General features: G+C 46.0%; 2 protein-coding genes across 5 annotated transcripts; one reads left to right on the top strand and one right to left on the bottom strand.

The window, feature by feature from the left end:
* Nucleotides 1-7,255: 7,255 nt before the first annotated feature.
* LOC139706381 (uncharacterized) lies at nucleotides 7,256-12,794 on the bottom strand. The gene is made up of 8 exons (XM_071614032.1): nucleotides 12,772-12,794; nucleotides 12,416-12,640; nucleotides 11,744-12,230; nucleotides 11,288-11,425; nucleotides 10,707-10,835; nucleotides 9,983-10,120; nucleotides 9,679-9,806; nucleotides 7,256-9,217 (listed from the first exon to the last, which is right to left on the bottom strand). Exons 1-7 carry the CDS (start codon nucleotides 12,792-12,794, stop codon nucleotides 9,720-9,722), a joined length of 1,227 nt encoding a protein of 408 aa, XP_071470133.1. The 3' UTR covers nucleotides 7,256-9,217; nucleotides 9,679-9,719.
* Nucleotides 12,472-22,370, top strand: Bbs12 (Bardet-Biedl syndrome 12). Of its 4 annotated transcripts, XM_071614723.1 has the most exons (4): nucleotides 12,472-12,810; nucleotides 13,674-14,544; nucleotides 14,677-16,640; nucleotides 20,155-22,370. In XM_071614723.1, exon 4 carries the CDS (start codon nucleotides 20,168-20,170, stop codon nucleotides 22,295-22,297), a length of 2,130 nt encoding a protein of 709 aa, XP_071470824.1. In that variant the 5' UTR covers nucleotides 12,472-12,810; nucleotides 13,674-14,544; nucleotides 14,677-16,640; nucleotides 20,155-20,167; the 3' UTR covers nucleotides 22,298-22,370. The 4 variants fall into 4 exon arrangements, with proteins under 4 accessions (XP_071470824.1, XP_071470825.1, XP_071470823.1 ...); XM_071614724.1 differs by lacking the exon at nucleotides 14,677-16,640; XM_071614722.1 differs by lacking the exons at nucleotides 12,472-12,810; nucleotides 13,674-14,544; nucleotides 14,677-16,640 and adding an exon at nucleotides 17,271-18,460.
* Nucleotides 22,371-26,025: the final 3,655 nt, after the last annotated feature.

The raw sequence follows: 26,025 nt of genomic DNA, 5'->3' as shown, positions 1-26,025 counted from the left end.
TGAGGAACCTCCATACGGCTTTCCAGAGTTCTTGTTGTAACCTGCAGTTTTACCAACAATGTATAAATGTAACTTTTCACCAAATATTAGCCAGCACTCATTATTATTTCTGTTCTTGATGATTGGCATTGTGTTTGGAGTGTGATGGAATCTCAGTGCACTTTCAGTCTGCAGACTTCAGGTTGCTAGAGATGTTGTATAGTTTTTATATATTAATTTGCCATTTGAATCTCCTCTTTTGAGAAGTTATCTTTTTAGTTCTTTTGCCAATTTATTAATTAGGTTCTTTTGTTTATTCTTGTTTCTGTATTTGTGTGTGTGTGCATGTGTGTGTCTTATTTTTTCCATTCTTTATATATTTTGGATATTAACGCCCTATCTGAGGAGCAGGTGACAATGATCTTCCACTCAGTAGGTTCTCTCTTGAAGTTCTCAATTTTTCCTTTGCTGTGCAGAGTTTTTAAATTGATTCATTCCACTTATTGTTGGTTTTATTTATTATACTTTGGGAGTCTTGTTAAGGAAGTCAATCCCTGTGTCGAAGTTGGAGTGTTGAACCTATATTCTCATCTAGCATTTGTAACGTTTCTGGTCTGATTCCTGGGTCTTTGATCCACGTTATGTTTTGACTTCTGTGCAGGGTGAGAGACGTAGATGAAGTTTCATTCTTCTACATAGGGATATCCAGTTTCCCTAGCACTTTTTGTTTAAAAAGCTTTCTCTTCTCCAAAGTATGTTTGGACACCACTGTCAAGGACCAGATGACTGTGATCATGTGGGTGTGTCTCTGTGTCTTCTATTCCATTCCACTGGTCTTCAGGTCTGTCTGTGCAGCAGCACCATGCTGTTTTATTTATGACCATACTCTCTGACACTACACGAGGTCTGGTATCACGATGCCTCCAGCACTGCCTTTCTTGTTCAGGATTCTGGGTCTCTTTATTCTTCCCAAAGAATTTTGGAACTGTTTTTTTCTAGTTCTGAGAAGAATGTCGTTGGTATTTTGAGGGGGATTGCATTGAATCTGTATAACGCTTTTGCTAGTATGGCCATTTTGACAATTATTATTACACTATTATTAACTACCTATACAAGAACATGGGTGGTCTTTCCATCTTCTAAAGCAATCTTTCTTCAGTGTTCTATACTTTTCCCTGTAGAGGTCTTCCATCTCCTTGCTTAGATTTATTCCTAAGTGTTTTATTGGTGGGGGCAGGGAATTGTGAAGGGCATAGTTTTCCCAATTCTTTTTCAACAGATTTATTATTGGAGTATAGGAAAGCAATTGATTCATGTATTTGGATATAGTAGGCTGCTACTTTGGTGAATGCACTTATCAGGTATAGAAGTCTCCTGGTGGAGCTTTTTGGGTCTTCACAACACAGGATCATGTCATCAGCAAACAGATAATTTGGCTTCTTTTCCTATTTGCCTGTTTTTAATTTCCTTCTTTTGCCCCATGGCACTGGCTAGAGTTTCAATGACTGTGTTAAATAAGAGTGGAATGTTTTTGTGATTATATTTGCTAAGATTTGTTTTGTGCCTCAATATATGAAATATTTTAGAGAATGTTTCATGTGCCACTAAGAAGATAGTGAATTTAGCTGTCATTGGATAAAATATTCTATACATGTCTGTAAGGTTCATTTGATTAATCGTATTTTTTAGGTCTGAAGAGTCTTAGTTTATGTTTGAATGATCTACCTAATGGTGACAGAGGTGTGTTGAAAGCACCCAGTATTACTATGTTGTGGTCTGTTTGATTGTTTATATTGAGAACAGTTTGTTTTATCTATGTAGATGCATAAATTTGGACCATAAATATTTATAATCATATGTCATTGTTGAATGATTCCCTTAACAAGAATGAAGTGACCTTCTTTTTCTCTTCTGATTAAATTAGGCTTGACGTCCACTTAGATATGAGAGTAGTTCCCTTGCTTTTGCTTTATATTTGCATAATAAGTCTTTTCCCATCCTTTCCCCTTCGGTCTGTGGATGTCTTTGTGAATATCTTGTTAATAACAGATGGTTGGGTCTTGTTTTATAATACAATCTTCAAAGCTATGTCTTTTGATTGGAGAGTTTTAGCCCTCCTGACTTTTAGTATCTGCACTGCAATAGCAGTTGAAATCCAACTGCTTTACCTCTAAATGTAGCCAGCCATCTTCCCCTTGCAGGTTTTAAGATTCTGCCCTTACTCTCTGGGTTAGACAATCTCATTATGTGTCTCTTGGAGCGGACATTTTTTCATCACGCCTATGTGGGGTTCTATATGCTTCCTATATTTTTATTTCCATCTTATCCCTAAGGTTTGGAAAGTTTTCTAATATTATTTCATTGAAGAGATGTTCATCCTTTTAGTTTGTATTTTGTAGCCCTTTACCCCAATGATTGTTAAATTTAGTTTCAATGTTTTCCCATATTTCTTGAATATTCTGGCCATAGTCTCTTTACATTTTTTTTTATTGTTGACATTATTTCAAGATTATATACTTTGTTGTTAAGTACCGAAAATCTGTCTTCAAAGTGTTCTCATCTATTGGTGTTGCTTTACATTGAACTCTTAGTTTTATTTATTGATTCTTTCATTTCCAGAATTTCTGTTTGGTTCTTTTTTCAGAATCAGTCCTTATTGAAATCTTTCCCTTCCTGTATTTTCCATCTTAAGTTAATTTCCTACCTTCTTTTGACTCCTTGAAGATTTAACGATGAATCTGCTAAACTCTTTCTCTGACATTTCCTCCTCGGTGGTGTCATGGAGTCATTGTAAAGTGGGCTGTTTGGGGTGGTCTGTTCCCTTGGTTATTCATATACTTGTATGTCTACTTATCTAATGGGTTGATTATTGCCTCTTCTTTTAAGCAAGGGACAATGTAGGAAGCTTTTCTCTCTTAGAAGCCCTGGGCTGGTCAAGATCCATGCACTGATACTTTTATTTAATGAATGTCCTCTGCTGTTCCCAGCATCAACACCACTTTAAGAGAAACCACTGAACTCTATTTTCCACAATCATTTCAGAGCAAAGACACATACTACTCAACATTAGGAAGAACAAAAACTTGTTCATATGGCTCATCACAATTCCTCTAATTCAGGTATAAATTTGTTTCAAGTCCATCTCCTGTCTTTCAGGTGCCCCTTGTTCTCCTTATGGATCTTCCAGCTCCTGCAATCAGAGCAAACCGGGCCGCCTCAAAAATTCTAGTGAGAATTTAGAGATGGATCCTAAGAATCTGAAATTATTTTTAATGTCATATTGTTGTAAGATACTTGGAACAATTGTCCTTTTATATTGTAGGGTTTTAAAAAAATAATTTTTATTTGTACATAGACATAGTATCTTTATTTTGTTTATTGACTTTTTTATGTGGTGTTGAGGATTGACCCACTGCCTCACACGTGGGAGGCAAGCGCTTTACTGCGGAGCCACACCCCGGCCACCAATATTGTAGTTTTAATATACAAGGTCCTTAGTCCAGTTTTTCAGTTTGTTATTTTCATTTCATTTCTCTGATTCTACTATGAACATTTAAAATGTCTGTTTAATAGTAAAATCTGTTGTTAATACACACTCTCAGTCCCCACTCTGATCTCCTTTTCCTTTCCTCTTCATTCACTAAGTCACTACCCGTATGGTCTCAGTCCTGCGCTGTCTCCACACCTCACAGCAGGCTACATCCTGCTCTGCACCTTGCTCTTCCACCGAGTCAGGAGGCATCTTCCCAGTCACTGTACAGCTTAACAGCGTGTATCATCGGGATTTCCCCGGCTTCCCAGTCCCCTTGCGTAACTGATGTTGACAAAGAGGACATGAGCAGAATCCATGCCGCACTTACAGGGCAACCTACCAGCCCATGTTTCCTCTCTTGCTCTGGCTTCATGGTCACAAAGAAGCAGTTCTGAGACGGAAGCACCTGCAGCCTGGGTCACAAGGGGCAGTCAGCCCTCTTAGAGGGTCAGCCACTCCCAAGTGCAGCTCTTGAGGGGAAATAATAAGCCTGATGAATTAAGCCTCAGAGATTTTGTTCTGTGTTCAGACACACAGCGCTTGTATAGCTTCACCACATCATGCCACAGACAGTTCCTACAGCAAAGCCTGTTGGCCCAATTCAGGACACCTGCAGGACTTCCCTCAAACATGACCTTATTGTTCTGGCCACAAAAAAATCTCAGCTAGCCCTCAAAATGCTCTACCAAATAGGCCGCAGGTTCTCAGCACATAAACTAAATTAACAATAAACCGAGTTAAATTAAGACAAAGCCATAAAGTGATGGCTGAATTATTTGGAGTATGATTAAACACACTCTGAATAACTAGGCAAGCACAGGGTAAGCACAGCGAACATGCAGTCATCAGTACTGGGAGGCACAGACGTGAAGAAAGCATGAGATGTGACCAAGCAGCGGGCCTTAACATTTAGTAGAGGAAATGGGTATGAAGGTGAATGGATTCGTGGTTCAACACTGGATCCAGGAGAAGAGAGAAACAGCTCAGGTGAATTAAAGGTTCAAAGCATTGCAAATAAAGATGTTAATAAATATCCAAGGAAATATGAGGGATGAGAAATGAAATGAAGAAACAACAAGCAATTACAAACTATCAAAGAGCAAAACTTTGACAGTGAAATAGAGGAATAAAAAGAACACAGGATGACTTCTAACTTGGTTGTGTCTATAGGGAGATAGAAGTTGTTCCACCGTAACAAGCGTAATACAAAAATGAACTCACTGAAAATTAGCCACTTTCCTCACATCCATTAGAGACTCGAGGTCACAGGGCAAACTGCTGGTCTCAAAATGGTAGAGCCAAGGGCTGGGGCTGTAGTTCAGTGGTAGACTGTGCTTGGCATGCGTTAGGCCCTGGGAAGTTGTAGACACATGTAGAGACTTCGAGAATGACGACTCATTAGGGCAGCAATCCCGAAGTAGAAACCTCAGGGGGCTCCTCCAAGGGTAGGAAATCTCAAACTCTAATTTTCAAATTGGTGTAGTCTCCAAGGTGATGAGTCCAAGAGCAAAAGTCTCCAGGCTGCTCACTCAGGGGAGGCACATCCTCATGGATCATCTCCAGGAGCCCCCAAGGGCCTCACACTCAGAGTCGAGAAAGATCCCAGTATCTATGGCAGAGCAGAGGAAAATGAACTAATCCCAGGGGTGCATTAGCACTGAGCTACATCCCCAGCCCCTTTTATATTTTCCAGACAGTGTCTCTAAATTGCTGAGGCAGGCGTTGAACCCAGGATCTTCTTCCCAGAACTGCACACACCTTACTCCTAGGCTAGGATTTCATGTGCTTCATCTTAGCTCCCCCTGAACTTGGAGAGACTTCCCTCTAGTCAGAGGAGGAGCTGGGTGTGCACAGCATGCACAGGCCCTGGACTGGTCCATTTGCCCTTAGTGGGTAGAAGCCAGCGACCTTGAACTGCAGGTCTGGGAAGTATCTGCCCCAAGGGCCATGCCAGGTCTCTGCAGTAGGACCCTTCCCAGGTCTCCCCAGGAACACCCCTGGCTCTGGGCAGTTCTCGGTGCTCTCCTACCTGCTGAAAGCAATGACCCTTCGCTGGCTTCCACCCGCTAAGGGGAAACCACTGCATTAGTGTACAAAGCTTCCCAAGTTGGAAAAAATGACAAAGGGATCCAGTCCATGTGGGCAAACGAGGGTTTATGGTTGTCCACCCTGTCCCCATGGTGGAAACAGCCCTGCCTTGTGGATCCTCGGGGACAGGTAAGGAGAGTGAGCCTGGAGGTCCAGGTAGACTCCAGGCCAGAAGTGGCTCAGCCCCCAGCTCATTCACCTGTCAGTCACTCAGGCTGGCTGCCTGTCCTCTGGTAAACTAGCATCCCCTGGGGGTTGCATGGCTGGGGGTGCACTTGCCCCCCTTGCTTGTGCCCTGGAGCTGGCTGTCCGCAGGAAGCCGGCTCCCCACCGCCACCAGCCAGGTCAACCCTTTCTGCCTGGCCATGGCAGCAGCAGAGGGTGAGAGGAGGGCCCCTGCGCCCCTCCCCTGAGCTTGCCCTACAAGTCCTCCTTCAGAAGCCGGTGTCCCTCCAAGACCCTGACCACCACTGCAGATGTGCGGTGGGACGTCCTTCCCCTCACCTCCCAGCAAACTCCCAAGTCCTGCCTGGCACTGGGTGCACACTCCCAGGGCACACCCCTTAAACCAGGGGTCACCTAGCGGATGGGGTGGCTCTGGAAGGGGTCAACTTGTCGAAAGGGCCTCAGCTGAAACCCAAATCCCCCTTCCCAAGTCCAGTCTCTCGGGACAAAGCTGATCAAAGACTGGAGCCCGAGGGACGCACAGCGGAAGGAACAGCAGTGGAAATGGCTCACCTGTCGGTACCCACGCTCGGTTGCGGACCGGGCGGCCTCGCCCTGCGGGATGGCCCGCGGCTCGGCTCGGCGCCCTTGGCCGCTGCGGTGGCGCGATGGGCGGGGGCAGCAGGACCCACCTGGCCGCCGGAAGCCCCCCGCCCAGCGCCCTCTCCGTCCCCCACACCTGGCCCACCTCCGGGCCTTCGCTACCTGCTATCCTATGAGGCGACACCAGAGTGGATCGGCCGCGGGCCGGGGTCCTCGGGCTGACCCCTGGACGCGGGCAGGAAGGGGCCGCTCCTTAGTCGGGGCGATCTGTGCCCAGACGCCTGCAGGTGCATGATGCCCGCGCTCCCCGCCAGGTGGACGCCGCCCGGGGCGGTTGGCCTGGGTACCAACTGTCCCAGCGCGTGTGCCGCAGCCGGTCCGGAGGGGCGGGGCCTGTAACGGGCGGGGACCGTGGGGCGTGGCCTCTATGGGCGAGGCCTGCGAGGGGCGGGGCCCCAGGGCCAGGAGAGGGGGCGGGACCCTCAAAGCTCGCGACCCCGCCCAGAGGCGGCTCTATAACAAAATACAACAGACGGGGTTATTTATTTATTCTTAATATTGGAGGTTAAACCCAGGTGCACTCTACCAGTACATCCCAGTACACCCCCCCTTTTTTTAGTTGTTGATGGACCTTTGTTTTATTCATTTATATACAGTGCTGAAAATTGAACCCAGTGCCTCACACATGCTAGGCCAGCACTCTGCCACTGAGCCCCAGCCCCACCCAACCCCAGCCCCTGTTAGTTTTAATTTTGAGGCAGGATTTTCCTAAATTGCCTCAGATAGCCTTGAACTTGCCTCAGCCTCTTGAATAGCTGGGATGATAGGCATGTGCCACTGTGCCACAGACTTTTTTATATAATTATGAAATTTATTTATATTTCACCTTTTAAAATTTCACTTTCTGGAAAGTCCTCTTATTAGAAATACATAAAGTGCACTTAACATAAGGAAATTAGTTTCTTGGTTCCTCCAGTGAGATGTACATGCTCTTCCAATCCTCTCCAAGGAAGGTTTTCTCAAACTTCCCTCCAGGCTTCTCCTCTCAATTCAGGGAGTTCTGAGTGAACTTTTCTCAGAAATTACAGTGAAGAAGCTGATTTTAACAGGCATGTCCTCCCAAGAAACAACACATTAGGAAAAAACTACATTGCCCCAAATAGACCCTGTCTTTGGTGGTTATAGGCAACTGCAGTTAGCTCTTCCATGGTGGGTGGGAAGAGCTCGCAGCAGTAGGGTACAGGTCCAAAGCCACTTGCAACCTTGGCCATCGACCAGGAAAAAACTGCCATATTCAAACTAGAGATGTGTGACATGAAAGAATGAACCAAATCTATAAGCCCTTGGTCCATCAGAGATTCTGCTCCTATACATTAGGCTGGCAGCTCTTAGCCTTGGAACTAATATTCATGAAATATGTTCACGATTCTTGAACTGCTCCTAAACTGCGTTCCCAGTACACAGCTCATCAGAGGGCGTGCTGTGCCTTGCAGACAGTGTGCTTGTTGGAAGAGACAACAGGGCACACCACAGCCTCTCTAGGAGTTGAAAGCCAGGGTTTTAAAACAGCAGTTTGGATGTTGAAACAAGTGTCATAAAGAAACTATTGGTCACAGTAAAATAATGCTGGTTAATTTAAGTTACCAAATAAAAGATAAAAGAACTAGTAGCCTTCAGAGCCCCTTACCTTCTTCTTTTCAATCATTTGAGGACTCCTTTTCATGCTTCAGGACAAGAATGTATGCAAGCTCCCAGAGAGAAAGGTAAATGTGACCCAGTCATCTGAAAATACATTGTTAGCTTGAAAACCGGAACCAAAAAGCTTTGGCCATCCCACTATTTTAGCTGACCCTCTCCCCCACTTACAGAAAAATACTGTTTAATTTTCCCCCACTAGAAATACATGGTTATCCTTTATCCTAAAAAGACACCATGCAGGCATTTAAGACTGAACCAGCCAATTCTAAGGGCTGCAGGAGTATAGCAAAGTATCACCAATAAAACTTCCAGCATCAAATCATGCAAAACCCAGAACGTTCACCCCAAGAGGGTTCCTGAAATGTTTCCCGGGTGCACACTGCAGCTTCCAGCAGCCACTGCCCACCGCATGGACAAGCAGCTCCACTGCAGAGGATTTTCAGCTCTGGTCGGCTGCACTGTCACCGGAGTTCATACACCTCAGGACAAGGAAAAGAAACGCTCATTTCATTGTTATGTGTGACCCAGAAAAGGTCCTGGGGAGGATCTGAGATGAAAACTGGATGGGAGGAACAGTGTGAAACAAGAACACGTGCAGATGAGGAAGATGGGTTTTCCTCCAGGAGAGGCGCTGGAAGCTCCAGGAAGTAACTGAGGACAAGTGTGACTAGACCAGGTGACAAAACAAGGTTAACAGTGGGGAAGATAGCTTTGGAGAGAGCCCAGCAGAACAGAGGGCACTGACTTGGGGACCCAATTCCCATCAGAAGTGACCTGTCCCAACGCCCTGGCTCGATTCCAGGTCTGTTGCACGGTGCTGGTGTGGGAGGCAGAGGTCTCATGCTCCACAGATGGAAGAACGAGGCAGAGGCAGCGACTCCGCTCACGGATGGTGATGGAGGGGCAGCACCTGAGCATCTCAAGCTCCTCACTCGATTGGTGTGATCGAATATTCGCTTGCATTTAAAGACAACCTGCTTCCGAATAATGATTGATAGTGCCACTACAAACAGGAAGGCAGACATTCTCAGGCAGCCTTGGCAAGAAGGCTCTGTGCTCTCAATCTGCCTCTGGCGCTGCACAGCTTGGGGCCCCAGGTACCAGAGCACTGCAGCACACCTCCAAGACAGGTTTCTTGGGCTTCAGACATTCCTGTAGGCATGCAGAGAAACGAGTGTCCACAGGACACCTGCATGGGCTTCTCACATACTCCTGGGGCCCTGTGCCGGTGTGACGCCCTGACAGGGCTGCTGCTGCTGGCCTTGCTACCGCCCAGGGCGAGCAAGCAGCCCAAAGGGGAACAGACGTTTCTTGCTCAGGGTTTTGGAGCTGGGAGGTCACACAATAATAATGGTTTGTTTGCCAGATTCATTTGGATGTGGGGCCAACTGCAATAAACTTCAATAAAATTCTAAGTCTGTGGAACCCACTTAAAAAAAGCAGTTGGGATTAACACTGCTCTTACATTCCTGGCTCAAGGAAGCTCTCATGTTTTGTTTCTTTGTATGGCAAATATAACAATATTGGTAGAAACACAACTTTTCACACAGACACCAAGAGACCAATCTGTGTAGACAAACTAAAAATTGAAAATGAATCCATTCAGATCTTACATTATTGAATCATATAACAAATGGGACAGAAAAGAACAGTATTAAAAAGCGGTCTTCTTCATCATTTTCAAAAATTCTTCCTCATTTATTTCTCCATCCCCATCATAATCAGCTTCATCAAGCATTTCCTATAAAACAAAACAAAAAATGATATATAAAATCTACTAAAATGAATGACAGAAATGAATGTTAAATTACATGCTCGAAATCAAATTTTACTTTTAATGTACAACTAAAGTTAGAATATAACATTTTATACAAAAGTTGTAATTACACATAAATTATAAAAACAAGCAAGATTTACCTGCAGTTCATCATCTGTTAAATTCTCCCCGAGCTCCTTGGCGGCTCTCCTGATATTACTTAGTGTTATCCTCCCAGTATCATCATCATCAAATAATTTGAAAGCCTTCAATATTTCTTCTTTTTCATCTTTCTCACCCTTTAAAAATATGAAATAACTGGCACTTGTCTTTGATTATACTGCTAGAATAAATAAATATTCTAAAAACAGATCTTCTCAGGCCTCTGAGCACTAGCGCTCCAGTGTACTGGGCAGCTGAGCTGAGCTGACTGCTGCACTGTTAACCACCCAATGCCCTCACACTTGCCCTCAAGGAACTGAGGTTCAGAACACAGTGAGGCAGGAAAATGCACCCTATACTGGCCCTCATCACTCAGGTCCATTCCAAAGACATAGGCTCCGCAGAGCTCCTGCAAGGCTCTGCAGAACAAGGCCTGCAAATACAGGCCCTCAACATGCTTGCCAAGTGCAAGTTTTTAAATTCTAGCTCCATTCTGTCCATCCTGACATATGTCCTCATTATTTCCCGACAAACCCCATTCTCCACAACAGTCTCCATTACCAATCTGAGAATGTTTTAATCTTGCAATTTCTGTTTATCTGTGTCCCACCCAATCTGAAACTTCTAGACCCAAATTCTTCTATGAAACCTGTTTCAGCCCTCCCTCAAATTTGGAAAGCTACTGCTTGTGTTTCTCTGAAAAAAACAATATCATGACTATACCATTTTTACACTTATAATGGCAAAAAATTTTTCAAAACTAATGGTGCCAATTCCTTCTTTGTCCATTTCAGCTATCATTTGTTTAAGTTCTTCTTTCTTTGGTTCAAATCCTAAGGCCCGCAATGCAATCTAGAATAGGAAGAAAAAAATTTTAATATGCCAAGATATCATTCTGATTAAATATTCATTAATCAACAGCTTCTCTTTTTAAAATTTTTTTTAGATGTTGATGGACCTTTATTCATTTAATAAATGTATGCTGTGCTGAGTCTCAAACCCAGTGCCTCTCACAGGCTAGACAAGCCCTCTACCACTGAGCCACAACTCCAGCTCAGGCTTCTCTTTTTTAACAGGGACTGAGCATTAACCTAGAAATGAGGTCAGCAGTCCCAGGTTTCAACCCAGCTGTGCTAGAGTGTACTGTACACCCTGGGCTTGGCTTGCTCACGTATAGAACATGATTTAAATGTTAACAAGATATTGTTTGTTAACACTCTCAAGCTTCCCGAAGACTACCGTTAAAGTCTGATTCCACAAACATGGAATTTGAAATGTGTTGGAATTGGAAATTATTTCAGGACCTTCAGTTCTTTCACATCTATGGTCCCAGAGCCATCAGCATCAAATAAGTCAAAGGCCTCTTTAATTTCTTGCTTTTGCATTTCATTCAATTCAGTTTTCACTGCTCTTTTCTCTGAACTTGTGTGTTGGTCAGACGCCTGCAATAAATACACACGTGGGTGAAAGACAAACTACATGCCTAGAATAATGGACGCATAGTTGAATCTGATAAATGAACTTATTGAAGGACCCTACTTCCTGCTATTATAAAGTTGCCCCTCACTAAATTTGTGCTTTGGGTTATTAAGAACTTGGTGGAAAGCCTGGTTCTTTTTTATCACTTAGATTTTTTTTCCTTAAAATTAGTGCCTTTTGAGAGGGGAAGGAGCAAAGGAGAGATGGTGGAACGGGCAGTGGCGGTGGTACGACTGTCCCCCCGCGGGGTATCCGAGGGGCACTCGCCCAGGAGGAGTGACCTTCACGTAGGCCCGTTTCCTAGCACGGGGTGGGGGGCCGCCCCACGGAACCAGAGCCGCTCCCGTCTCCTCCCCGTGCTGCCGTGTACAGCGGCGGAGGGGCGAACGGCCACGCGGCCCAGGCGAAATACTACTGCAGAGGCCGGACGGCGACGGTGCGCCAACTGGCAGTGTCCGCGCCGCCTGGGCGGCGTCCTCTTCCGGCGAGGTGCGGTTTTCTGCCGGCAAGCGGGGCGTCGGGCTAGCCTCGGCCGGCGGCAGCGCCGGGGCCCTAGCCTCCAGCTCTGAACCCAGGAGCCCTGGGCCCGAAGCCTCGGCCTCACGGCTCCCGGGGCAGCTCACGCCCTCGCCTCCAGCGGCGGCGGCGCGGCGGCCGAAGGGAGGGATTGCGGGCCGCCCAGAGCGAGCCACAGGAAGGACGCCTCGGCGACTCCTGCGGAGCCCCGAGGGAAGCAGAGGCTCCACCTCACAGGCCCAAGCTCCCCTCCTTCCCGGGACCCACACTCACCATGTCGCCCCGCCCTCCGCCCCGCCCGCTCCACCCGCGTTGCTAGGGCCGCCTTCGCCCCGCGAACCCCGCCCACCGGGCTGCGTACTGATGGACGGACACTCCATCCAATGGTCGGAAAGGGAGTCCTCACGCCCCCCCCCTCCCGATTCTCCACCAATAACGTGGCGTGCCCCGCCTTCTCCGCCGTGAAACGGAAATTCCCGAGCGCGGACGGGGCGGGGGCGTTTCCGGCTTTGGCTGCCGGCGTGAATCCCAGGTCTGTGGGGCTCTTCAGGTCGGGCGCGGGGAGAACCTGCGCCTTCCGAGGCCGCTGGCCGCGAGGGCCGGTGAGAGGACGACGGTGGCCCGCGCCCAGCAGGGCCTCTGCGGCCCCGGCGGAGAACCAGCTGAGGCCGGGGCGAGGGTGCGGTTTAGCCACCGCAGGTCGCCCAGCTGGAGCCGAGTGCTTCTTGGAGCACTGCGTTAGCGGGGCTTCTGAGACCAGGAAGGAACGTGGTCCAGCGGGCCTCAGCCTGACCCCGGCTTCAGGCTCGGCTGCATCGGGTCTGATCTGACGGTAACGAGAAGGTTGAACAGTGGGTGGCCTGTTTTTGCATCACTCTGCGATTTACGCTTCTGTTTGGGAACGTGGAGTTAAGATGTTTTGTTTTCTTTTTTTTAAATGGTAGGGCTCAGATTGCAGTTCTAGGTCTTGATTAGAATGTACTCAGTCTTGAAAAAGGGCTGCCACTAATCCGGTTGCAGTATAGACATTCCTAGTGATAACTAGATTTCTTATATCTACCAGATTTATTATATCTTATGTATCTACCAGATTTATTGCTTTACATGTCAGCCTGTCAGCTACTGAGTTTGAAAGGAATTGCATGTAGAGTGTAAAAGATGAATAAAACCAAGGGTCCCCAGATTAGTGGTTGAGATAGACAAGACATAAACACAGGGGCTGTGCTTGGGAGCACAGAAAGGAGGGACTCCTCCTCCAGCACTGGAGAAAGCTGTATCCAAAATGTGGCATTTGCCTTGGGTCATAGAGCCATAGAGCATTCAAGGAGGTATAAAGAGGATAGGCTGTTGAAATCAAAGTGTAGTATGTACAAAGTAAGGTACGTGGTATAGCACAATCATGTGGCTTTCAAGGAAGGGTGGGAGATGGGTCTTAAAAAGTCTGAGTGTAGACTTTACAGCACAATGTTAAGAAGACTTTATTTTCCAAGATAAATAGTTATTGGCAGTGGAATACCCAATTTACCCAATTCTATTTTTAGTTTTTCAGAATGATTCTGAAGCCTCTTTAAAAGAAATTAAAGGGTTCCAACTAAGGCAGTGCCAAATAGGAATCAGTCAACTCCAAAGGTAGTTGAAAGTTATATTCATGTTGGAGGAATACTAAACAGTGATATCTGTTTTCTCTTGTTTCAGGTGTGTACTCAAATTTGGGATAACAAATGTGAAAATCATTTACCAAATAATTTTTGAGTGCCTGCAGTAAAGTATACAACAATGCTGTAGGTACTTGAGATACTTCCATGACTAAATTGCACTCCTGGAAATTATATTCTAACAGGGTTCATAAATGATAAGTAAACTGTATGCTACTAAGAGTATCCAGGGTGTAGAGGGAGAAGAGTTTGTGTTATTAATAGGGTGCTCAGGGTGGGCTGTACTGAAAAGGAAATTTGAGAAAATATTTAAAGGTGGTGAAACAGTAGAGTTCTTGGAGAAGGAGTATTCCAGAAAGGGAGAACAACTAGAATAGAAACCCTAAGGTGGAGAGCAGGCTTTGCATGTTCCAGGAACAGGATGGAGGCCAGAGCAGAGTGAGGTGGAGTCAGAAGGGAAAGGGAAGAAGTGCATGTTCCTGGGGCTTGTGAGCACTGGGACTCTCGTATCAGTGAGCTGGGGAGGCTTTGCAAGATTCCCACCATCAGTGAAGGGAGTCCTATGTCAGACAAAGGTCCACGACTTTCTGAGAGGCTTTTAAACAGTGGGTTGATAGGATTAGACTCTGTGTTGGGAATAGACTGGAGATGAGGAAACTGTTGATTTTTATGATGAAAGGCTGATTGTCCCCAGGCCGCTCCTGAGAAACGCGTCTTAGTGTTGAGCTGAGTACTTCGGACAAAACTAGACATGACCTTGTGAAAAGAAAATGCCTTCTGATTTCAAAATCCTGGATAAACAGAGGCGACTCTGCTGGTCTGTCACTCAGGGAGGAGGAAGGAAGGTGCCAGAGGTCCTGTCCCCCATCACCTTCACTGTCTTTGCCTTTGTAGGCCCAGCCTCTTAGAAGGTGAGGAATTCTTGTTTTCAGTCTCTTTTTTTGTGTTTATGGTAGGCCCTTGCAGCTTCTTTAAAGTAATAATTAAGAAGGTCATCCAAAGTTAGAAACCTTAGACTGATTTGTTTTTGTTTTTGTTTTTAGATTACTACTCAAAGTTGGAGTAGGTTCTTCAAGATGCTGAAACAGGTCTTTTGTAAATATTTATTTTCATAGCAGTTGTATGTGATATTTTGCATGTAGACTAGTTTTTTTAATTGTATGCCTTCTTTGGGAAGGTTTTTTTCATATAAATTCCATACCAACTAAGTTTGGAATAGCTCATGAATTTTTCCATTTGTGCATTAATATCCTTGTGGTTCAGACAGTACAGAAAGGAGACCGTAAGCAGACATCTTAAAAAGACATGGGCCTATGCCTGATAAGAGTGTTAACCAGGCTTGGAAGAAGGCAGAGGCCTGAGGAATGGAGACCGTGGGTAGAGAATGCAGCCCGAGGGCAGCATCATGAGGCAGTTGGTAGCTTGAACAAACCTGGGTTCTAGTCCATAGCCCTTTACTTACTAGTCACGAGGTCGTGTGTGTTGATTATCACGCCTCCTTTCCGCATCACCAGGAGGCTCATGGCAGTACCACCTCACACTGCTGCTGTGAGGGCCACGTGACATAGGCCTGGTAAGTGCCTCACACCCGGTGAACTCTCAACATGTGTTAGAAATGAAAAGCAAAACAAACAAAAACAGTCTTTTTAAGCTATTCCTTTCAACAGATTATTTTGAAGCACCTGGATATTCATGAGGAAAAAGGAGCCAATGTTTCCAGTAATTTACAAAAATCAGTTTAAGATGAATTATAAACATAAATGTAAAGAAAAAGTTTGCAGCCCGGGTTCCTGACATCAAAATGTACTGCAAAGCTGTGTTGTCACAACAGTATGGTGCTGGCACCAAGTGAACACAGGGGCAGTGGAATTGATTGAGAAACCAAAAATAAACCCATGTACCTATGGCCAGTTGGTATTTGACAAAAATGCAAAGGCCACTCAGTTGAGAGAAGACTCTCTTCAACCAATGGTGCTGAACAGTTGGATATCTACATGCAAAACATGAAGTTGGGCTGGGCTTGGTGGTGCACGCTTGTAATCCTGGCAGCTTGGGAGGCAGAGGCAGAGGCAGGGGGATCACGAATTCAAAGGCACCTTCAGCAAAAGCAAGGCACTGAGCAACTCAGTGAGACCCTGTCTCTAAATAAAATACAGACTAGGGCTGGGGAGGTGGCTCAGTGGTCAAGTGCCCCTGAGCTCAATCCCCAGTACCACACAAAAAATGAAATTGGACCTCTGCTTATACCATATACAAAAGTTAACCCCAAATTGATCAACACTGTTAAGGGATGAATTTATAATTTAAAGATGATGTTTGGTTAAATATGAATGATCTTGGATGTGGCAGTGGAATGATATGGCACCAAGAACATGAGCAACAGAAACAAAAAAAGTGGACTGCATCAAAACTAAAAACTTGTGCATGTCCTCAACAATGTAGAAATCACTGCATTTGTTTTCCGCAAACGGGAGTGTGTTTGCAAATTGTATACAGTGGTCTTTCACGTCCTTGGTTGACTGGTTCCAGGACTCCCCTGTGAATACCCAAGTCCACAGGTTTGCCAGTTACTTTTACATCTTCCCATATACTTTAACTCTCCTCTGGGATTACTTATTACTTCCTAATAAAATGTAAATGCCACATGAACAGTTGTTATGAGGCATTTTGAAGGAAAGTGACAAGAACTTGTCAGCTGCAGGTGCAGGTTTTTTCCCCAGGTTTTTGTGTCCACAGTTGGATCCCTGCGTGCAGGACCCTGATTGGCTCTTGCTGTTGTTTGATAAGGGTCTAGTACCCAGCGTGCACTTACAGCTCAACACAAGAAAATCAGCAGCGCTTCTTAAATGGGTGAAATACTTGAAAAAACATTTCTCCATTAAGATTTACAAGTGGAAGCTGGATGCAGTGCTGCGCTCCTGGAAATTCCACTGCTCTCAGGAGGCTGAGGCTGGAGGATGGCAAGTTCAAGGCCAGCGTGGGCAACTTAATGAGATCCTGTCTCAAGGTAAAGACTAAAAAGAACTGGGAGAAATGCTCCATGGTAGAGTGCCCCTGTGTTCAATCCTCAGTACAAATGCCAACAAGCACATGAAAAGATGCCCATCATCATTAGGAAAGTGCAGGTCAGAAGCACAGTGAGATCACTCCACATCAGTGGGATGTCTTTAATTTTACAAAAAAAAAAAAAAAGTATTGTTGAGTGTCCTGTTGATTGAACAGTACACACACACACACTTCATGTCCTTCCAGAATTTCAGAATGTGGTGTTTTTTGAAATGAGGGAGATCACTGAAGCTGAGGTTATACTGGATTAGGCTGGGCCCTAGGCCCACCAACTGGTTCATGATTGTAGAAAGGCCATTTGAAACAGAGATTAAGTTACCAGGAGTAACTAGAAGCTGGAAGAGGCAAGGAAAGAATCTTCCCTGGGGGGTGAGAGACTCACTGCCCTGCCAGTGCCTGGATTTTGGATTCTATCTCCAGAACCGTAAGAGCATGGGTGTGTAGTTTTGAGCCTCTGGTGCTCTGTGATATCTGGTAGGGCAGCCCAGGAAACCAATACCTTGTGCGTGGCTGGTGTGAGTGTTCTGCTGTGGAAAACACTGTGGTGGTTCCTTAAAGAAAGTACCTCCAGGTTCCCTCCTAGGGTAAAGAATTGGAAACAGTTGTTCAGGTCCACACTGTACATGGAAGTCCATAGCAGCATAATTCACAATGGCCAGCAGATGGAAGGAACTCAAATGTGCATCCATGGAAAAGAGGATATGCTAAGTGCGATTGTCCGAAGGCAGGTCGCTCAGCCATGAAAGAGGAATGAAGCCCTGGTCCATACTACAGTGTGGATGAGCCTCAGAAACAGGCCAAGTGAGAATCGGTGTTTTATGATGCCGTTTATGTAAGGTATCAAGAATGATAGTGCTGAAAGACTGAAAGCAGGGTGGTGACTGCCAGGTCTGGGAGGGAATGGGGCAGAGACTGCTTCATAGCCCTAGGGCTTCTTTAGGGATGATGAAACTAATAGTTATACAGCATTGCAAACGTACTGAAGGCCACTGTAAATGCCAGTGGTACACTTTAAAATGGTTCAGTTTATGTTAAATGAATTTTAGATCAATTTAAAACAATAAAGCTTTCAGAAGAAATACAGAAAAATAAGTTTTCTTCTGAGAGTTAGGAAAAAAACCTTTCTTAGATAGATAAGAGAAAGTAATAATTATTAAAAGAAGAAAAGATAAATGGACTAGGGAAATATATTGTGAGGCGGTTTTAAGGCCACTTGAGGTTTGGGGCCATGAACCTCAAATGACACCAGTGAGCGTGGTTGTGTGTGTGTTTCATCTGCACTGGGGCAAGCACGGAGTGGCTGGGGCTGGACTTCATCCAGATGAGCTGAATTTAAGGATATTTGTACAAGGGAGCAACTGTAATAGTTGACAAGTCGAATTCAAAACAGGCAAGTAGAGAGTTGATGTTACGGAGTAGGAGGTAAAAGGCGGATGTGGTGCGGCAGAACCTCACCACACTGTGGGTCGGAGAACATGACAGTCTCGGGAGGGTTGAGGTTGGAGCCATCAACCTCAACCTGGGGCTGTTCTGACGTATTATGGTGCTATCTAGGAATATTGCTGACCATATCATAAATTTTTGTTATATAGAATTGAAAATTCACAAAAGAGGCCTTGAAACTGAACGCAGAGAGTCTGTCAAGCTGTTCCAGCTTCCCTCCGAGTCCTGGGACGCCGCCAGCTGCTTCTGGGCTCAGCGCCTGCTGCCCTGGAGCCCCTCTCAGGGCACTCTCCAGGGGTGGTGCAGTGCGGGGGCCAGGTGGGGTGCAGAGACAGCGTGGGAGGAAAAGCAAAAGTCTGAGTTGTTTGCTTTTCAGTGTTTGAGATTTAAAAGATTGTGATTAAGAAGTATTATTCAAAAAAATCATGGATTCTTAGAGCAAAGGGCAAGTTTGTATTTTCTCTGATCTCGGCTTCCCTGCTGAGTCGCCAGGGATCATGCCTCCCAAGGCATCAGTTTTATAGATGGCTTTTCAGTTAGGGGGTGTTGAGAGCCACAGCCGAAGGGAGTTCTATTTATAGGACTAAAGTCCTTCCCTTGTAACTTCCTATAATTTTGGGTGCAGATTCCAAAGTATTATGTGGAGTTAGTTGCTTGCTTTTGTGTGTGTGTGTGCGTGTGCGCGCTTGCATGCATGCTATGGATTAAACCCAGGGACACCTAATCACTGAGCCACATCCCCAGCTCTTTTTAATATTTTAAATAGAGATGGTCTTGCTATGTTGCTTAGAACCTAATTAAATTGCTGAGGCTAGCTTTGAACTTGCAGTCCTCCTGCCTCAGCCTCCTGAGCTTGCTCTTGAGCCTCCATTTAAATAGCACTTATTTTCCTTTATAATGTAATCCTTGATCAAATCCATTTCCTCCCTCCATCTCTCTTCCACATTTCTCACCAAGGTAATTACAGAAAATTCTTAATTGGCCTCTCCACCTCCTCTCTACATGCAGCCAGTCAGTCCTCTGAATCTGTTACCACAGTGCTAACATGTCCGGAACATCCCCGTCAAGGCTCCTTGAACAGGACTCTAGACCTCTGGAGCATTGTACTGTCTTAATGACCCCACAAAGTGGATGCTGTGATTAGCTCCATTTTCAGATATGCACACTGAGGGCCAGAGTAGTTAAATGTTTAAGTTGCTGAAGGCCACCCAGCTAGTAAGCAGTGAGCTGAGTTCAAGCCCAGAGATCTAGACACACATATACAAGCTTTCAGGAGACGGCCAGTGGTACACACCTGTAATCCCAGGGACTCGGAGACTGAAGCAGGATCACAAGTTTAAGGCCAGCCTGGGCAACTTAGCCAGACCCTGACTCGGGAAAGTAAAATAAGTAGTAGTACAAACTTTCAAACACTATGTCTAGTTGTTTCTCTTTCTGTTGGGATACTGGGGATTAAACCCAGGGGTTCATGCTTATTATCAACCTCTACTGCTGAGCCACAGTGAGCTGGGGAGCTCTCTTCAGTGGCCTCCACTGCAGGAGCAAGGCTAGGCTTCTCGGCATAGTATGTTATGCCCATCTTGATCCAGGTTCTGTCCTCTGCAGGAGGCTGGTCTCCTGAGGTCCCCCTGTACTCGGTATGCGCCCACAGCACCATGGCTCACGATAACCAATCTTACCCCAGCACCACAGGTTGGTCTGCGTGTGTACTTTACTGCCACCTCCCACCTCCTTCCTCCTCCACCTAGCTGACCCGCTCAGGTAGTCCTTCAGGGCTCGCTCTGGGGATTGCTGCCTTCTGCACACAGCGTGTGTTGCGTCTTGAATGGTGTGGCCACCGCCATGTCTTTGTACCTTTGTCATTAGTATTTTACTGCACATTGCACTGACCACATTTAATGGAAACCATGTGTACTTCAAAGGCAGGGACCATATCTTATTTTTCTTCTCTGTATTCATTCATAATGATGAATCACACTGAATAAGTTTCCAAGTTTTTATTTTATTTGCAGATGATGACTTGTGATGGCCTGCAGGGTAATAAACAAAAGACGACATGTGGGACTTCAACAACTGTCCTCATTTGCAGAAACAGGAAGAACGTTCCTGGGCCCAGTGAAATCATCCAAATTTGTTACAGGTGGGGACTGTCATGAAAGTGTGTTGATCAGCTCAACAGTAAGACTCCTTGAAAGTTTGGATTTGACCAGCACAGTGGGGCAGCTTCTCCATGAGGCAGTTCAAGCACAAAACAACACCTATAGGACTGGCACCAGCACTCTCTTGTTTCTCGTCGGTGCGTGGAGCAGGGCTGCTGAAGAGTGCCTCCATCTTGGTGTTCCTGTTTCCATAATCGCTGCAGTGATGTCAGAAGGCTTGGACTCTTGCAGGGAAGAGGTAGCTTTCCTTCAAGTCCCAGTCCACAACGTATTTGACCATGTGCACAACTCAAGGACCATTTCTGGACTTGAAACACCTCATGTTGGTTCCTGTCCTTTCCTACAAGCCCCTTCAGGTGCTGGTGGGATACCCAAAGAGCATGATTTCAAACATGCTGCCTCTCAACTATTGACCGTTTACAGTCTTTCTGGGAGACCTGTTAAACTGCCAGAATTCTTCAACCTTCCAGTAAAGGTCGAAGCAGGTAAAGAGGCATCACAAGGTCTGAAGAGCAGTCTGCACACAGACACCTGCTCTAGAAAGTCAGTACTGATCCACAGTAGGCATTTTAACAGGACCGATAACAGTCTCTGGATAAGCAAACCAGATGGGTTTCTAGAACAGTACAGCGCAGCGACTCCCAAAACTTACAGATGTTGTGATTTGGTAGAGTTGGCAGTGGGTTTGAGCCATGGAGATCTTGGCACCGTGAAGTTGGTAGAAGCAGCAGTACAACTGCAGTATCAGAAGGCATGTGTGCAACAAGGCAACTGTACAGTGCCATTTATGTTTGATGTTTCTAGAGTCTTCACTTGCTGTCTCCCAGGCTTGCCCGAAAATTTGTCTTGTGTTTGTTCAGGGTATGTCACTGTTGTACCAATAGCTAGTGTAACCCTGATCAAGGGATTAGAGAATCAGCCTCTCCGGGTAGTTCTCATTGAGGGTGACCTTGTAGAGAGTTACCACCACCTGGGATTTAATGAGTCCACCAATACTAAAACAGTACTAGATAGCATGGAACTTCAAGGAGACAGCTCAGAAGAACTGTGGACGAATTATGTATTACAGGTGTTGACCCAGTTCAACGTGAACCTCATCCTGGTGCAGGGAAATGTATCTGAATCCTTGACTGAAAAGTGCAGGCACAGTAAGCGGCTGGTGGTGGGATCTGTGGGCAGCAGCGTGATGCAGGCTTTCGCTGAGGCTGTGGGAGCAGTGCCAGTGACCTACGTTTCCCAAGTGAATGCAGACTGTGTGGGCAGTGGCGTCTCCGTGACCTTCTGGAGAACTCCCTTGGAGGTTGTAGGCAGGAGCAGCGGAATGCCAATCTTGTTAAAAACAGAAGGAATTAATCTGATCACAGCGGTGCTCACTCACTCAGTCCCTGCACAGATGCAAGCCAAAGAAGACAGGTTCTGGACCTGTGCATATCGTTTGCATTATGCTCTAGAAGAGGAAAAGGTCTTCCTTGGAGGTGGAGCAGTTGAATTTTTGTGTCTGAGTCATCTTCAAATTCTTGCTGAGCAGTCTCTGAACAAAGGCGACCACCCCAGTCTGGGGTGGCTTCCTAACACTTCCTGCTGGCTGGCCTCCTCCCTGCCAGCATACAGGCCAGCTGTGCTTAAATGCCTGGCAGGCGGGTGGCACAGATACCTCTCGGCACTCATGTGTAACTCAGCCACTTGCCCATCAGAGCTTGCAGCCCGCACGTTCATCGAGCATCATGTACAAAATGCTACAGCCTCTGGCTCACCGTTGGCTTACATTTTAAATGAATATAGTAAACTAAATAGTGGAATTTTTAATGCAGATTTTTCAGATAAACTGGAGCAGGTTCCAAGAGTTTATGACATTGTCACACCAAAGATGGAGGCATGGCGCCGAGCCCTGGATTTGGTATTGTTGGTACTTAAGACAGACAGTGAAATTATCACTGGACTTGGACATGCCCCACAGATGAACTCACAGGAAGTAGGGGGGCTTTTGTTTTTATAGCGTTATTGGATAAGTCTTTGGAAAATGATCTTTTGTAATATACCATGCAAATAATAAATTTGTTAATAATCAAGTTATAGTGCCTGAAATGCTAGGTATTACCAAGAAGAAAATAATTGAGGACCCTCATGCTATGCAGGGGCTGAGATTTTACCCTACTGGGTAGCCGGCAGATAACCCAGCTCCTGTTTCATGGAGTGCCAGAGAACACAAGACACTGGGATCAGCGGCAGAGGACTCGGCTAGTCAAAGCAGAAGTGGTGTCTAGAGCTTTGCGTTGGCTTTCATGAGTGCTGAGCTTGGCACAGTCATAGCAGAACCCTTTCTGCACCCTTGTCCAGCGGGAGCTGTTACCACATACTTCAGGGTGCTCAGTGTAAGCACAGCCATGGCGTGGGCTGGCTGAAGGTCACTCACGTCCTTGTGTCCTTCGCATCCCCAGCAAATGTGCAGGGTAGTGTCACCCATGGTGTGTCGCCGTTGCCAGCAGTCCCAGCCACCTTGCTGGTGGGAGCCAAGTGGAGTAACACAGGGGCAGAAGAGCAATGAGAACTAGTGTGAGCGTGAGCCGGGTGTGGTGGCCCACGGCCATAATCCCAGCAACTCGGGAGGCTGAGGCAGGAGAATGGCAAGTTTGAGGTCAGCCTCAGCAACTTAGCAACGCCCTGTCCCAAAATTAAAAAGTCCAAGAGAACTGGGGTGTAGGTCCCTGGTAGAGCATCCCTAAGTTCAATCCCCACTATCATCCCCACCCCCCAAAACAATGTAACCTTGAAGACAAGGTCCACTGGCCTCTAGGAAGCAGCTGGACAGTCTGGTAAGCAGTTCCTCCTCAAGAATAGGAGCGAGCCCCAGAGTCATAAAACAGAATTGGCACAGACCCATACCCCTCTCCTCAGAGGAGTCCCCTCCTCTAATTAGATTCACAAAGATTCCCTGCAGGTGCCTTGAACATGGGGAACAATGAGAAGCCAAAGCCATTCGACATCAAATGACCACAGTATAAGAAAAATGCTAAACCGACTGCGGTGTCTTCTGTGCTGCTGCGGCAGTGCCACAGGCTGCCTGGTAACCCACACGGTTCTGGGGGCCAGGGGTCCAGGTCAAGGTGCCAGCGCTGTGTCCTCGGGACGTGAAGGCTGGAGAGGCGGGAGGGTGAGAGCCACTCCCTAGCCCTCTCTGTAGGGCCACAGTGTCATCCTGTGCACTCCCAGAGGCTCCGCCTCCCAGCTGGTCACACTGGGGACTCAGTTTCCAATAGCAGGTGTTTGGGGAGGATGAAAACATTCAGGAAGTAGCACAAACCAAAGAGATTCCCACAGGTAACGGAAACTCACCAGAATAACAAAAAGCTAGAGCAGGTGAAGAGTGTGTTTAAATGGGTTAGGTCATGTGGAACAGAGTTTCTGAAAAGCAGTACAGTCTCAAAACGATATCAAGTATCAGATGACAAGCAGGTCATGAAATGGGAACACGGAAAAGAACTGGGGGGAGCGGTGCAGTGAGGCGGTAAGTCCCCCAGCCTCAGTGAAGGAGCTCCCCGTTCTCAGACGGCCAAAGGCCCAAGACAGACCTGTCTTGTGCCATTTTTCTTTCTAAACGATTGCTTAAATGGCCGAACTGCAAAGAGTGAGACAGGGCCAGTCACCCTAGGTCCCCCTGGAAGGCCAAGCCATCGAGCAGAGGGCAGTTTGTGGCTCACCTGTTCATACCGTGTTCTCCTCTAGAAGGCGCAGTTTAGTGAGAAGGAAGGCTGTGGTGGGCTCCAGGAGTCCCGGTCCCGGGGGGAAGTGCCATGGTTTCCATGATCGTGGCTTTGCAGGCCTCACATAAAAATGCATAAATAAGAATAAAGGTATTGTGTCCATCTACTACTTCTACAACAACGACAACTCTGTGTGTGTGTGTGTGTGTGTGTGTGTGTGTATGTGTGTGTATCTGCTCTGTACTCCATTTAAAAAAAATTTCTTGGTCCCTTTGTTTTCTTCCCACATACCCATGTAATAATTGTCAATATTTGGGGTACAGTTTCCCAAGGGGCTTCTGTGTGTCTAGATATGGAGATGGAGTTTATAGTCCAAAAATGGGATTGCCACGCATGCTGTGTATAATCTACTTCTGTCCATTAGTCTCTCAAGTACTTTCCCCAGTATCCTTTCCCCAGAGTCCTGTAAAATCATCCAGCATCACTTGTTCCAGCACAGTAAACTGCTGTGATTTACTTAGCCTGTGACCTGTCAGACATTGAGGTCAGACCCAGTGTGGAAGTTATTATGAACAAGGCCATCATAAGTGTATTTATAGCTGAATTTTTCCTGTTAGTCATCATTATTTCCTTTAGAAAAATTCTTAGAAATGGACCAACAGGTATCACGGATATCTTTAAGGTACTCTGAAATATTCTTGTCAGATTGTTCTCCAAAAGGCTCTACAATGTGTGTGCGTACACATGTATATCGCTTCACCGACCCTTGTCAACCTGGATGTTATCATTTTGATTCTGTTTGACCAGTGTGGGTGAGAATGCTATTTCCTTTTACTTAAACATTCTTTGACCATTAATGAGGGAGAAAACAGTGATTTTTTTTTCTTTTTAGAAATTATTTGTTCTAATTATATTTTCTAATTACATTTTTATGTTGTTCTAATTACATTTTTAAGCCATCTGGAATTTATTTTAGTAGACTATTTAAAGACTCTAAACTTTTCCAGTGGTTATTCAGTTGTCCCAACGTCATCATTCAGGTAACTCTTGCTGTGATGAGCAAGTGTGAGCAGAAAGAGGTCCATGTTCCTTCTCATTGCTAGAAGCATTCCATGCCTTTCTGATCATGAGGTCCTACTGCTCAGCATTCTATCATAATTTTTTCTGACACCATAGTGCTGTACACTAATGAAGAAAAGAATGTAGTTAGAAACTCATCGCCCTAAAAATGCTGGAAATTAAGGCAATACCCCGCTGGTAGAAGTCTCCTCCCTGTGTCCAGTTTCTCTTCTAAAACCCTTCATTCCACCAAAGCTCGCTCCGAAAACCCAAAGATGCCGCTTTCCTTTGACCTGCAGGTGGCAGACGTCCGCCGTGGCTCTCAGGGCTTAGCCACAGGTTTACAGTCCTGGAGGAGAGAGGTTGGCAGAGGTCTGCCAGCAGGGATTTAGGGCAAAGGCCCTTGGGCAGATCCTTTTGTTGCTGTGTGTGTGAGTCCACAGAAGCTGGCTCTGCAGGAGGGGATTCTCTGGGCCGGCATCTCCCCTTACATACAAGGTTGAGGGAAGTCTCTCCTGCTCACCTGCCCGCTCTGAATTCTCATTGCCAGTTTCAGCCCTGGGAGGTTCTGAGTGGTAGGGAAAGGCACGTGAAGGGGAGCAGCTAGTCGGATGGGTGCTTCCTGAGGCAGTGTGAGGCCAGACCTCGCAGCACAGACCTCGCAGCAAGCTGAAAATGCCAAGTTAGGGAACTTTGTCACATTTCACCATAATTCTTAAGTTTTTAAGTAAAAATTAATTACCAAAAAGTCATACCATTTTTATAATATTACAGTTTCAAAAATTGGCCAATTATAGATTCAGACCATTATGATGGTGTTACTATCACCCAGAAGCCATTGGTGAGTGAAATAACTTCCTGAATGACCCTATCTGTCTTGACAGTGTGGCCCTATTATTAAATCCCTCCCTGGGCGGGGCAGGGCTCCGTGGCAGAGGCTTGCCTAGCTGGTGTGAGGCCCTGG

This window comes from Marmota flaviventris, chromosome 7 (assembly GCF_047511675.1).
Source record: "Marmota flaviventris isolate mMarFla1 chromosome 7, mMarFla1.hap1, whole genome shotgun sequence".
In the NCBI taxonomy this organism is placed as follows: Eukaryota; Metazoa; Chordata; class Mammalia; order Rodentia; family Sciuridae; genus Marmota; species Marmota flaviventris.
This window is presented reverse-complemented; position numbering and strand designations above follow the sequence as displayed.

What these genes read in the sequence shown, in the direction of transcription:
- Bbs12 (XM_071614724.1), top strand. Translation starts at nt 20,168, where the DNA reads ATGGCCTGCAGGGTAATAAACAAAAGACGACATGTGGGACTTCAACAA.
- LOC139706381 (XM_071614032.1), bottom strand. Translation starts at nt 12,794, where the DNA reads ATGCAGCCGAGCCTGAAGCCGGG. An exon ending in CAGCCGAGCCTGAAGCCGGG is followed by an intron (nt 12,641 to 12,771) that starts GTCAGGCTGAGG and finishes CCCCGGCCTCAG; the next exon opens with CTGGTTCTCCGCCGGGGCCG. An exon ending in CCATTATAAGTGTAAAAATG is followed by an intron (nt 10,121 to 10,706) that starts GTATAGTCATGA and finishes ATATTTTTAAAG; the next exon opens with GGTGAGAAAGATGAAAAAGA.